This window comes from Aythya fuligula, chromosome 1 (genome assembly GCF_009819795.1).
Source record: "Aythya fuligula isolate bAytFul2 chromosome 1, bAytFul2.pri, whole genome shotgun sequence".
NCBI lineage: Eukaryota > Metazoa > Chordata > Aves > Anseriformes > Anatidae > Aythya > Aythya fuligula.
Genome location: NC_045559.1, coordinates 140124594 through 140137941, shown reverse-complemented (window position 1 = coordinate 140137941; position 13348 = coordinate 140124594). Strand labels below are relative to the sequence as shown.

At 45.4% G+C, this 13348-nt stretch overlaps 2 protein-coding genes across 4 annotated transcripts in view; one reads left to right on the top strand and one right to left on the bottom strand.

Annotated features, from left to right (window-relative positions):
* Window positions 1-6341, top strand: part of TBC1D8 (TBC1 domain family member 8) — a 46300-nt gene extending 39959 nt beyond the window's left edge. For all 3 annotated transcript variants that reach the window (XM_032190486.1, XM_032190478.1, XM_032190495.1), the window contains 8 exons: window positions 190-319; window positions 638-736; window positions 1277-1345; window positions 2733-2973; window positions 3992-4057; window positions 4678-4767; window positions 4932-5032; window positions 5369-6341. In XM_032190486.1, coding sequence (XP_032046377.1) covers window positions 190-319; window positions 638-736; window positions 1277-1345; window positions 2733-2973; window positions 3992-4057; window positions 4678-4767; window positions 4932-5032; window positions 5369-5827 — 1255 coding nt within the window. In that variant the 3' untranslated portion in view covers window positions 5828-6341. The remainder of the gene's footprint in view (window positions 1-189; window positions 320-637; window positions 737-1276; window positions 1346-2732; window positions 2974-3991; window positions 4058-4677; window positions 4768-4931; window positions 5033-5368) is intronic.
* Window positions 6342-6788: 447 nt separating this feature from the next.
* RPL31 (ribosomal protein L31) lies at window positions 6789-11308 on the bottom strand. Its single transcript, XM_032207965.1, has 5 exons — window positions 11247-11308; window positions 10751-10867; window positions 9204-9329; window positions 7384-7496; window positions 6789-6863 (listed from the first exon to the last, which is right to left on the bottom strand). Exons 2-5 carry the CDS (start codon window positions 10855-10857, stop codon window positions 6832-6834), a joined length of 378 nt encoding a protein of 125 aa, XP_032063856.1. The 5' UTR covers window positions 10858-10867; window positions 11247-11308; the 3' UTR covers window positions 6789-6831.
* Window positions 11309-13348: the final 2040 nt, after the last annotated feature.

The window sequence follows — 13348 nt, the reverse complement described above, 5'->3', positions numbered from 1 at the left end:
CCTCGGGCAGCATTTATTCATTTGGCAGATTTGCAGTTCCTAGGATGAATAATATTGAAGGCATTTCTGAAAAGTGTAGCAGCCTAAAAACAAATGTATTTTTTAAGTCTGACCCATAGGACTAATTTACTTATACTGAGAGAAGTATAGTGCAGAGTAATCTGCGTTGCTTGTATTTGTTCCCTTCAGGTTTTTAGAGCATGTTAAAAACGAGGAGAGCCCTCTGCCACCTATTGGTAATCACCATGCATTTTTCAGCGATGATCAGGAAGCCACTCCAGTGACTGAAATTGCAAACCTCATTCATGATTCCTACGAGGTAAAATACAGCTTGGTGTCTACTGGTCAGTTGAGCCATGATTTTAAAAAAGAAAAAGGTTTAAATTCAACATGGATGTTTTGACAGTTAATACATAACTTAATTTTTCCTTGAGTAAGTGCTTAAATGCACGGTGCTGAGCGTAGTATAACTACCTAAACGGACAACTCAGAGAATGAATATGCTTTAATCCATGGGATCTTTAGGGAGTCGTGACACTTTAAAAGTTGCATTGCCAATCTAATGGAAATAAAACTTACTGGAAATGCAAAGATAGTAAAATACTGTAAAATATAAACTTCTGTTCCTCTGTTCTAGAAATTTGGAGACCACTCTGTGGAACAGATCGAGCACATGCGCTACAAACACAGAATCCGTGTTCTGCAAAGTCATGAAGATACAACCAAGCAAAATGTGGTGAGTAAAATGCTGTTTAGGCCGAGGTAGTGTAACATTTCCCCTCACCCTTGTTGCCATATGGCAGACAGCTTTCATTTTTTTAAAGGTGTCAAATCATGAAAAATGGAAGGCTTATTACTGACTCTGAAGGAAGCTCTTTTCTGGGTTGCTGGTGTTTTTGTTCTGCAGCCGCGTGTGTTATTTTCAGGGGTGGCCATAACATAAAGAACAACTGCAGGATAGTTTATCCCAATGCCAGTGGCCGTAGGCAGATGCCCAGGGAAGAGAGCAAGAACAGAGCGATCCTGATGTGATGCTTCCCCGGCCTCCTGTGACCTGCAGCTTAGGGACTTCCTGTCTTTGTTTCTAATAGCCCTTGAGGGATTTCTCTTTTCACGGATTTGTCCAACCAGTGAACCTAAAGAAGGAGGAAAAATTGCAAACATCTTTCCATACTCCAGTTTTCAGCTGTACCACATAAGGACAGTCACTGGGAGGGTTCATGTGCTCGACAGTAGCAAGCATGATGACTAATGCATTTTTTTCTTTCTTTTCAAGCTCCGAGTTGTCATCCCAGATGTTTCAATTCTTCCCGAAGATCTAGAGGAATTGTATGACTTGTTCAAGGTTGGTGTACCTGAAAAGTAGGGGATGAAGGTATTGGAGTGAGGCTTCTGGGTATAACCTGCAGCCTTCACTTAGTGGAGCCATCTCAGATGCTGTGTCTGAGACTTCTGGGAGAGGTCTTCTGTCTGCCTGGGTATATTATTTGGATGAGATCTGAAGCTGGACCTTGTCATTTTGTCTTTTCTGTGGTTGTCCAGTTGTTAAAGAGATGTACTAACGTCCTGATCATTCAAAGGAGAACGACTTCAGAATTTCTTTTCTAACTTGCTGCTAGGTAACAGTCCACGAGAAATTAGGTTCTGGTAATTTCCACATGCAGACTAGACTTAATTTGTAGATATTCTCACTGAGAGCTCTGTAGTACTTTTAAGTCCTGCTCTCTTAATGCTCTTTAAAAGTAAGACTCTGTTTTCCATGGGAAAACAAACAAACAAACAAAAACAAAACAGAAACTTACGTCTTTGCTGTCTGTTCCCAGTTTTCTAATAGTTTTATTTTTTTACATCCAAAGCAGTCTCTGTTTCAGTTCCTCTGTGTCAGGATGGTATTCGAAAGAGCTGTTGTAAAAGTTATTTGGAGACAGGGACAACTAAGATTATGCAGATATACTTGATTTAGAGCTCCAAGTATGCAATTGTGACCTCTAATGGACATTTCTTAGGTGTATTGTTCATCCATAAATACTGGGCACTGAGCATATTATTGTGGTATGTGCTCAGTGCTGTGTAGCTTTGTGGCTAAGAGCAGCTGTATCCTTGATCCATTAGTGGTTGCGAGAGGATGCTGCTGGAGCTTGCTCTGTGGTGCTTCCCCCCTGTTCCTTGCTGCCGTTTTTGATCTTTAACTTGCTTGCACTCCTTCCCTTTCCTTACTTGGTTTCTTTGTGGTTCCTTTTTTCATTATCTCTTTTGTTCCCCTGGGGCAGCTCGTTTTGTTAGGGCCCTTCGTTTTGCATCAGCGTGTCTCTAGGGGAAGACTAATAGGAACAGTATCCAAGCAGAGAGGTCTGGGAGAGAATAAATGAGCAGGTCAGGCATAAGTGACACTTACCCTAATTTTTCTATGGTCCCCTATACCTTTGGATGGTTAGATACATCATGGGCCAGATGAGTGTCAGCAGCAGTAAATTTCCTCCAAGATTCTGTCCAGTTTCTCTTCAAGTTTATTAATTATCCACTGGAAATTATGAGAGCACTTGGATACCCTAATTAAAGATTCATACTTTGCTTTTCCTCACGGGAACAGTCTCAGTATCATCATCACACCACACACACAAAGAGAATTTTGAGTATTTCCAGCCTACTTTGATGTGAATGCCTTTTGCTGCCAGTCTTGCTCTGTTGATACCGCAGACTGCAATTCCTCTCTGGCCTTTGATTTCTCCTAGCGGGAACACCTCATCAGATGCTACTGGGACACGACGAGCCCCGTCGTCGAGCGGCACGACCCCAGCAGGCCGTACGCTGAGCAGTACCGAATCGATGCCCAGCAGTTCACCAACCTGTACAAGCTCGTCTCGCCCTGGACGTGCGGGGAGCACACCGATGTCCTCGCCGAGAGGACCTTCCGGCTCCTGGATGAGAACATGGACCGTCTGATCGAGTTCAAGGGGCTCGCCAGCTGCTTAGGTACCACTCTCACACGGGGTGGAAGTTGGGTGAGGGTTGGGTGGCACGGGGTGGGACACAGATGTCACAGAACATTTGGTATACCTCTGAAATTGCAATATACTGTCTGTAATTGCTTCCTCAAGACTTACTTTATTCTTATATAAGATTATGTAAGACTGCTGCTTGCCTCATGTTGAAAATAAGCAGAACAAAAAAAAAATCTGACCAGCAAGGACTGAGTGTGGTGTTTGAGGCCACCAGCTGTGCTAACGACATGAGGCTTTCCATCCCAAAATCTGGCTGAAGAACAGTGCTGCAACTCAACTGTTGCCTGACCCCAACTGAAAAATAAATGATTAAATACTCAGAAGCTTCAATATATTAAGTAAATCCATATTCTTGCCACTTAAGCTTTTTAACTTTTTTTTGATGTTAACAAAATCAACCTATATTGTCTTATGATTTCAGTTCTTATATTCTTTCAATTAAAAAATAATAAATCAGAGTTTTTCAGTCCCTTTGAAAGTTTAGAATCTCATTTCTCCTGGTCACTGGAAGTATTAGCTATATTCTATGTGAAGCAGTTATCTCTCTGGGGCTTATTCTACATAGATCAGCAGTAAGGGCTGAAGGGGGGAAACACTGAGAATCTGATGGCCCCCAAGGAAACAATTTTTCTGTCTCTCCTCTTTCATGTTCCTGTTTATCTGTGGCAACAAACAGTCTTTGTTAGCTTCCCTGCCGTTCTCCTTGATATTTTTAAACGATGATGAAGTTCCACAGGGTTCGGTACTCCCAGTCCATCTTACAAGAACAAAGAACAAACCAGATGGCTGTCACCTGCTGTTCCTCATTAACAGGCACAACTTAAAATATTTCAAAGTAATACACTGGCCATATGTTTTCGTACATTGTCCGTGCAAACAATTATCTTTTGTGCACAGAGACGGCTGATTTATTTTAAGCTGTGAAAATAAATGCTCTAGTCCACTTCCTTATTGTTTTTTTTTTTTTTTTTTTTTTTTTTTTCTTGCAGATGTCATGTATAATGGAGAAATGAATGAGAAGATAAAGTTACTCTACAAGCTCCACATCCCGCCTGGTAAGAAACTTGAAAGGGAACGAATACCTCAGTTTCCTCAAAAAACTCTTGCTTAAAGCTTTTGGGAAAAGGCTGCTTAACGAAGAACCCTGTCTTGCTTCCTTCAGCTGGGAGTATATATAGGATTTGCATGTGTAATTATGCTTGCTGCAGTTCAAAAATGAATTCAGTTAAAACCTTTTTGTGTGGAATTCATAGATGCAGGATGTTAAGGCTCACATCTGCTGCATCCTGAGATATTCTGTAGCCAATTCCAAGGTTACTTCTAGGCCAAATATGAACCGGGACAAAACATTTTTGCACGGTTATACTTGATTTACACTAAAAATGTCCTTATCACATCTTGATCCACTTGTGATGAAGTGACAAAACTTTGTGGTACTTCCTCTGTGCAAAGTTTCAAATTAAATCTGCCATTCTTGGCAAACATCCTGCTCTCTCCCTGCAGCACCAGCCTTACTTACATTAAGATAATTTTACATTGTGATTTAATGAAGTAACTGCTTAAAAACATACTTGCCCTATTAGTTAGCTTTCTTCAAGTATGTAAATTTTAAAAGCATAAATAGACGTCACGCAGCATTTGAAGGACTAATCATTACACTTCAATTTTTGGCCAGCTCTCACAGAAAATGAAAGAGACAGCCAGTCACCACTGAAGAATCCTTTGCTGTCAACTTCGAGACCACTAGTCATTGGAAAAGCAAACGGTATGTCGGAAATGGTTCTCTAACCCCTGTGCATAATGAGATAACCAACTGTCCATTTGGTAACCCTGCCCCATTATCTTTGCTCTCTGGTTTTTATTTTGGAATGTTGATTTATTGCAGTGACTTGAAAACTAGTTCTCCTTTTTCTGTCTATTCTGTAAAAGGTGATGCAGTAGATTACCAAAAGCAGTTAAAACAGATGCTGAAGGATCTCGCCAAAGAAAAGGATACTAAAACTGAAAAAGAATTGCCCAAAATGAGCCAGGTATGTGTATTAGAAGTTGTGGGCTGCTTTTAAAGAAGTGGAGAGCATTCATAAATTAACTGACTAAATACAGCAGTTGAGCTCTTTGTGATAAAGTCTAATTTAAGTCCACGCTTAGATTCAGTCCTTTAGATAGCTAGGATTTGGTTACTCTGATCCAGGGAAAAGGCATCGCATTTAAAAACTCAGCCACCTCTCTAGCAGCTTCCTCTCCTCACTGCCTGGTGAATAGAAGTTTCAGACTCGCCCTCACCTGCAGTGTAGCAGGCTGGAAAAAAGCCCTTCTCAATCCCAAGGAATCCCGCGGTTCTCATTCTGGCGTCTCATCCTTTGCAGAGGGAATTCATTCAGTTCTGCAAGACCTTGTACAGCATGTTCCACGAAGATCCGGAGGAGAACGACTTGTATCAAGCCATAGCCACCGTGACCACGCTGTTACTGCAGATCGGCGAGGTCGGACAAAGAAGCATCAGCCTGGGGAGCGGATCGGATGAGTTCACCGAGGACTTGCAGCCCGAGGCCGCCGCCTCAGACCAGGACGCTGTTTTTACTGACACTGTGAAGACCCCTCACAAAGACTCTCAGTCGTCACCGGTAACCGAAGGGGACTGGACCGTCTCCTTTGAACATATTTTAGCATCCCTCCTGACCGAACAGTCGCTAGTGAATTTCTTTGAAAAGCCCTTAGAACTGAAACCAAAACTTGAGAACGCCAAACTGAATCAGTACAGCCTCAAAACGAACGGGACGAGCTGCCAGTCGCGGGGCGAACAGACAAAACTAAGCACCCAGTAGCAGCAAACCTGTCAGAAACCCAAATGCACTGACGCTATGCCAAAGCACATACTGTAAAAGGCTTTCAGTTAGCAGTGGACTTTTGATAAACAATTTGTTGGTCTGTGGTTTTCAGTTTAATAGCTTTAAAAGCTAAAGAGCGTTCAAGTTGTTTTGTGCCATTGATTTATTATGTTCTTGTTTTGAATGTAAAAGGAAACATCTGCCTACAGCGTGAAGACACTGAAGTCCTCTTCCGTACTGGGAGTACGGCAGAAGCTGTCTCATCGTCCCTTTTTTTAAAAAAAAGAAAAAAACAGGAAAAAATTCTCAGCTACCGTCTGCAGTTTGTTTGGGTTGCCTTTTTTGCACTAATACTGAAAACCGTTTCAATGCTGGTAATTGAAACTATTTTAATATATTTGAGTCTATTCCAATTTGTATGTCTTGCCGAGACGTTAAGTGTACATGGACTGTGCTTCTGATGTTGGTCTGTGAAAACATGCACTTTTCAATAAACCCTTTTTGTACTAGACTTGCAGTGGCAGCACTTCTTGGTTTGTGGCAGGTGAGTGCCTGTAGTCCCTCTTCATTAAACAAGGTCCCTGAGGTGGCGTTTGCCTTTAGTGGACTGGTCAGAACCCCATGGTACAGCACAGTGCAGATGTGTTTGGGAGAAGCCTCCCAAGACCAGCAGGGGACCAGCCACAGACTCTATCCCAAGAGATTACATACACAAAGTGCTGTTAAAATACGGGTGTGATGGCTCTTTATTCCCCCAGGAACAAAGCTCTAGGACTCTGCCCCCCCCACATTTATCTTCCCTAATACATTCACACGCAGAAGCCTAGTGTTATCAAAAAAATAAAATTACACCATTACATACAAGCCCCAGTGACGTGAGGTGTTTGAAGAGCCTGACACCTGCTCAATTGAATGCTTTACCGATGAGAGCTTGAAGAGACCAGGCAACACACACAAAAAAAGACTTAAACTTTCTTTTTATCATTTTAATTAAAATGAGTTTAGTTTTCATCCACGTTGACCGTCTGTAGGCCTGCAGAACAAGAAATGGTATCAGTATCTATTCCAAGAACAGTTCCCTTTATGCTTATTCAAGTCTTCCCAAGAGAAGTCCCCCAACAGTTTCAAAGCTAGTTTGGCTATTACTTCCAGAAAAACAAACTACACAGGCACAAATGAAAATTTCCACCTTAAATTATTTTGAAAACAAGATGCTTTTCAGCTGACAAGCAGAAGGCTTAACCAGCTTGAGCTTTCAACATAAAGGTGTGCTTCACATAGGTGAACACAAACCTTAAGCCACCCTAACAACTATGGTCAGTGTTTTTTATTCTCTCAAAATTTATGTTTTTATTATTTCACTGAATTCTCAGTTTGGGTTTTAATGCTGATCGGGCTAGCTAGCAGTCCTGTTCTCTGCAGTGAAGTTAAGCCAGCTGTTCGGCCCCTTCTGCGTGCTTTTCCTCCCAGTTTTGTACTGCAGGAGGAGCTGTCCCACTCCGCCAGCTGCTCGCTACAACTGGTGTGGAGAAAGAGACAGCACGCAACCTTACCTTTGAATGTTGTGACTGGTACATAGGTAACCAGTGTGTACAGCTTGTTTGGGGAATCTTCATCCTCATTGCGTTTTCTGGACAAACGCACACGGATGCGGTAAGGAACGTTCCTAAAATGAAGATGACATTAATTTTCAAGAGAGAAAGTACTTTCTTTAGTACTTAAAGAAATTCTTCAAGAATTCCTTAAAGAATTGTGAGCAGGTTAAGAGTTAGCTGAGCCTTGAGTAAGATGAATCCACGATAGAGTGGGTGCATAGAGTCAGTCTACTGCTGATCCGGGAGCTGATCACAGAGCACAGCAGGCGTGTGACCAGCAAGCAGCTGCTGCTACCAAGCCTGTGTCAGCTGAACAGAGCTGCTCAGTCGGAAGGGACCTTCAAAGACCAGAGCCTCTTGAACACTGACAGGCACAGGGCATCAACCATGCCTCCAGGAAGCCTGTCCCAGGGTTTCACCACCCTCATGGTAGAGAAAATTTGCAGTTTATTGCACCCCAAAATGGGGTTTGCCCCCTTGCCAAGGTCACGCTGCCAGCAGCACCCCCAGGGCCCTCTCTCTGAGGAGCTGTTCCCCAGCCACTCGGCTCCTGTCTGTGCCTGTGCCCGGCATTCTTTCCGGAACAGAAAATAGGGAGGGGGAAAATAACCCCACAACTATCCCAAAAGCCTGTGTGCCCTGTCAAGAGTCAGAGTACTGCCCACTCTGTGTGCCACAAGTAAGGGTGCAATTTTAGTAAACGCCACAGCTCATCACAGATCTTATTTATTTACAATTGATCAACATTTCTTCCTCACAACATCTATGAAACCACAACTGAATCGCTGAAATGGTTTTGTGACACCAAGTCACAGCCTCACATCCTCCCCTAACACTGCACAAAACGTGATGCTGAGGGCAGGCACCAAGTAATTTGCCTGCACCGTTTCCAGAGTAACCTCCTACCTCAGATGGACTCCGGGCTTGGGACTAGTCTTGCTCCGAGTACCTCACAAAACCTGAGGAAATTCCTCCTTGCTGTTCCTTCTCGGAGCACACTTACTAAATCAGATCTAGCACAGCGTGTTTTTATCCATACATAACTCAGGAACTTGCTTCAGGTCACCCCCTTCTTAAATCAAAAGCATTTCTCACAACTCCACTTGGATCCCTGACCACCACGCTGGCTGAAGCTGTGATTTTGGCCTCCCAACTCTCCCAGCGTAAGATGTGATGCTCTGCATACATCAGCAATTCCAGCTGAGTGAAAACTGCAGTTCAACTCAGTGGGAAGACAGGTGAGACGGCTCCCTGCTCCACAGAACGTACAAAGAAGCCCCAGTTCGCTGCCTGACTGCTGAGCTCTGGTTACGCCGCCACCTGGCTCAGCTGCGACTTCTCTGCGTATGAACCAGAACAGCTTAGCAGGGAGGACAGGGAACAGCAACCCCATCTGGGCCCATCTCCTGCTGTTTTTGAAGGAAGGGTTGGCCATGGCGCACAGCTCCAGGTAAGGACTGTGAGCATGGCACAGGCTAGACCTAGGCATCTGTTTCCTACAAGATGTGGTTTAAAACGAGGGCCTGTGGGTGCTCAGTTCACCACTAACAGCATAAATCTCTGCCAGATTAACTTTTTATTATGGTGTAAGAGGTCCCACTCCTCACAGTCTTTTCCTAAAACCCTTTGGGTCACCTTAACACCTCACAGCAACTGCAGAGCGCATACCCTCTAAGAAAGGAAGCATTTGCAAGGAAAACGCACGCACAGCAAAAAGGCTACAGACTCGTCTACCCATTAAAGTTCTCCCTCCGACCCCAAAAGCTGCCGAGACGTACCTTATTCCTTTCGCCCAGACTGCCTTATTCAACCTGGTGTCGATGCGGACGTCAGGAGTTCCCATTTCTTTCATTGCAAATTTGCGGATTTCCTTGAGAGCACGCGGTGCTCGCTTCTTGAAACCCCTAGGACAGACAAGAGAGCCATTTATTGAACCTCAGGGATCTGCCAGCACTGGACATTCGTTGCAGCAGTCAAACACCGATATTCTCCGAGCATACGATTCAAATGATTTTGTTCAGCAACCCTGGCTGCATCGTATTTTGACCAGACCTGGAGGTAGCTGCTCACCTCCAGGTCTATGCCTAACAGAAACCACACACCTCTACACAGAATGAGCTCTGTAAAATTTTGCAGCTGCAAGACCTCCCAGATCTTAACTCTTATTTCTAGCACGCTGACGCTATCCCTTCTGGCACTACTACTGAAGAGATCAGAGCTTTCATAGAGACTGTAACTAAAAGGCCTAGAAAAAAAGCAGGATGACAATGGTCATACAAACTTGAAGTAACTTTTATCAGCACAGAAATAAGCAGCACAAAAATAAAACTGATACTATTCTCAGGAACAGCTTCTGTTAAATGGGATTTGATGTTTATTTTCTCCATGTAAGGACTGCACCAGAAGCCCCACCGCACCTGTAGTGCAAACATGGCTCATCTCGTGCACATTACTGCCAGATTTTGTGAGACTGTCAGTGACAGGGATGGTTACAGCTGCACTGCGACTGTTCTGCTGTATACACCCACCCTGGGACACACGACTAGGGTTAACAAGGCTTCAGGCCCCACAGCGGGTTATACTCAGCATTACTTAGAAACAACTCTTGATATTTACTGCTAGAAATCAGGGCTGGGTGCTTACACATAAGACAAGGACTACACAAAAAATATTTCAACCTTATTGCCTCATGCCTCCCCAACACAGGAGGGCCTGAGAACAGGAACATCAGCATTAGGATTAGCATGATGGGCAGTCTGGGTACCAGCGTCTCCCATCCTCACCCACAGTTCTGCAGCAGTCCACTGTCTCACTTCTCTCCTGCTTTAAGTTAATTTCAGCAATTTCAAACTGGTCTGACTTGGATATAGTTCTCTTCCACGTGACTTTACCATACACATGGAGAGAATCAAAGGGCAAGACAGTTTCTCACAACCCCTCTCCAGCACTGTGCTGCTGCTACGTGGTCCTACAAGACTCAGCGTGTTGTCAGGGGCAAAGTTACTCTCCTCTCCACAACAGCACGCAAAACCCAGCCAGTACTGTTCACATCAACTCATACCCCAATTTACAACTCACACAACCAGTGCCAAGCACAAATCCAACCATTTGATTACAACAGTATTTAATTTCTAAAACTTACTATAACGGGCTAAATACTAAACTTCAGCTGGGTAAGAATGACAACTCAGGCACAGAGGTGAACAGCTCTACCTGCAAATTAAGGCCTGGAAACCTCATCCTCTGCAGCTTAAAACCCACTGAGCCCACTTCCAAACGCCGCTTTACACACAGCCCACCTCACCGACAAAACCCCAGCGCTTACACGCCATGGATCCGCTTGTGGATGTTGATGGTGTACTCCCTGGTGACCACCTCGTTGATGGCAGACCGCCCCTTCTTCTTCTCGCCCCCTTTCTTCGCAGGAGCCATTTGAGCGACGCTGAAAAGCAGCCAGGCACACACCCGTCACACACGCCGCGGCTTTCCCCGGCTCCTTGCTGTCACGCAGCTCCCACACCCGGTAAATTACCCCAGATCGCGTCGCAGCGTCTCACCGCCGGGCCCTCAGCATTTAAGCAGCACCCCGCACCCCACAGCCCGTCCCCTAGCTCCCTGACAGGCCTGCACCCCCCCGGCTAGGCCGCACCCCCCCCCCCATCTCCCCGCAGGCCCGATGCGGGCGACCCCCGCCTCCCATCCGTGCCCCCCGGCCCTCCCCGCGCCCACAGCCGCCCCCGCCACCATCCCGGCCCCGCGGCTGCCCCCGATGGCAGCGGATGGCGGCGGATGGCGACGGGCGGCCCCACAGCGCCTCTCACCCTGCCCGGGCGCGGGCCGGAAAGGATGGCGCAGGGCAGGCTGGGAGGAACGGGCACTTCCGGGTGGCGGCAGGCGCGCACTGCGCAGGCGCTAAAGGGAGGGCGGGGGGGGCGGGCGGGGAGAGGGGGCGCGCGCGGCGCGGCCGTTGGCGCCCCGTGAGGCGGCTGAGGGCGGGCGGCCGCTGCCTGCCCCCTGAGGGAGCCTCAGGCAGGGCTCGGGGCTGGTTTTTGCTGCTGATTTTAAAGAGGTGTTTTGGACATAGCCTCTGGAAATCAGGAGGTGTATCACAAGCATCCCCACAAATAAAATGATTCCTCAAAGTTTTTCTTTTCTTCCTGTGTCCTCTGTCATTTCTGCTCAGAAGGAGCAGTCAGGCACTGGGACGGGTTGCCCAGGGAGGTGGTGGAGTCACCGTCCCTGGGGGTGTTCAAGGAGAGGTTGGACGTGGTGCTTGGGAACATGGGTTAGTGGATGACAGTGGTGGCAGGGGGGTGGTTGGCCAGGTGATGTTGGAGGGCTTTCCAACCCTAATGATTCCATGATCATATTAATGTAGACCCACAAAGTGCCATGGGTATTTCCCTCTGAGGTGCTCAGGTGCCTTCGTCATCTCTTGCCTGCATGAACAGATTTCCCTTCCCCTTTCCTAAACTAAGTCTGTACAGAAGTGGATGGCATTTGTCAAATTAGCCTCTGCTTAGCTGATGTGTCTGTGCTAAGGTTTGTCTATAGTTAATGGAAGAGAGAATTTCCTTCAGACATCAAGTGAGAGCACTTTAGGATTTAGTTCTTTAATCCTCATCTGGAGGGGTCACTCTTGCTTCACCGAATGTAAGAACTTAAAGACGAGCCTGCTAGCTCAGGTATCTAAGACAGCTGCCTACAGCTAGTGGCAGAAACACTTTCCTAGAGACCAGATACTTGATCCCCTCATCTTCCTTCAATAAAATAAAGTAAAAGGACTGTATGGACTGAAATACCTGTGTACCAATCAGTGTTACCAGTCAGTCTTACTGTGGAAGCAGCAGGGTCATTTTTCCAGCAGGTTTTATGTGGGAGATTTTTTTTTTTTCCCCAGGTTTTTCAGTACTCTGTTTTCTGAAGTGAACCTTTTTTTTTTTTTTTTTTTTTTTTTTTTTTTTTTTTTTAATATATATATATCTTTCTGAAAGTTTACTTTCATCACTTCCAGCTCCCCGCCCGATTATCTCCGTTGTTCCTCTATGGCATGGAAACCAGGGCTGTGACATGATCCTTGGTACAGAAGCATGAGAAGGACAGCACGGTTTGCACTCTCCTCAAGGTTAGGCTGTCTCAGGCAGCTGCAGGATGCCCTGAGGGGCTTCTGGAAGCCATCCCTTCAATCCTGCTGTGACGGATGAACACGTTACCCAGTTATCCACCTTGTGCTCTGTTGGATGTTGCTGCTTCTGCCAGAGAATCAGCAGAGGGAAAGCAGACTTGTACCTTGGCTGCTCCATTTAGTTGCAGTCAATTTGAATTTAACATGAAAAAGTGCCTGCACAAAGATGCCAAGGTGGGAACTTGGCTCTGTGTGGTGGGGGCACATGAGCAAATCCAGCAGAGGTGTATCAGAAAACTTAGGACAGCGATGTCTTTAAATTGTGAAGCTGCTGCTTTGTGAACATGGGTCAAAGCCCTGGTATACGTTGGGTCAAACCACTCTAAACTGTCTGTCGTGTCCTATGTTCGTCCCAGTCCCAAACTATCTGGTTGGAAGTACAGAGCTGCCTAAGACCATCAGAGTTTTAAGAGAATGAAAAACGAGCTGTTTGGGTTAGCAGCTTATTTAATTTCCTAAGCTATCATTCTCATCGCCTATGCCATGTCACAGATCCCGTAGGATAATATTTGTTGCTGGTTAATTGGTTGCCAAACACCTTGCAAAGCTGTAGCTCATGCTATAAAATCTAAGGTGAATCACATAGTTGAACAGCCACAGGAAAATGTGTGCAAGTCCTGCAATAAAGCCTTTTGGCTATTTTATTTTATTCTACAAATAAAGACACCGTCCATCATTATATGGAAAAAAAAATAATAGTTTGAGTCGTATATAGCATGAAACAGTAGTACCCTTCAC

Coding starts and splice junctions, on each gene's coding strand:
- RPL31 (XM_032207965.1), bottom strand. CDS start 10,857: ATGGCTCCTGCGAAGAAAGGGGGCGAGAAGAAGAAGGGGCGGTCTGCC. Junction 9,330..10,750: donor CACAAGCGGATCCATGGCGT/GTAAGCGCTGGG, acceptor TGTCTGTCCTAG/GGGTTTCAAGAAGCGAGCAC. Junction 6,864..7,383: donor ACCAGTCACAACATTCAAAG/GTAAGGTTGCGT, acceptor CTTGTTCTGCAG/GCCTACAGACGGTCAACGTG.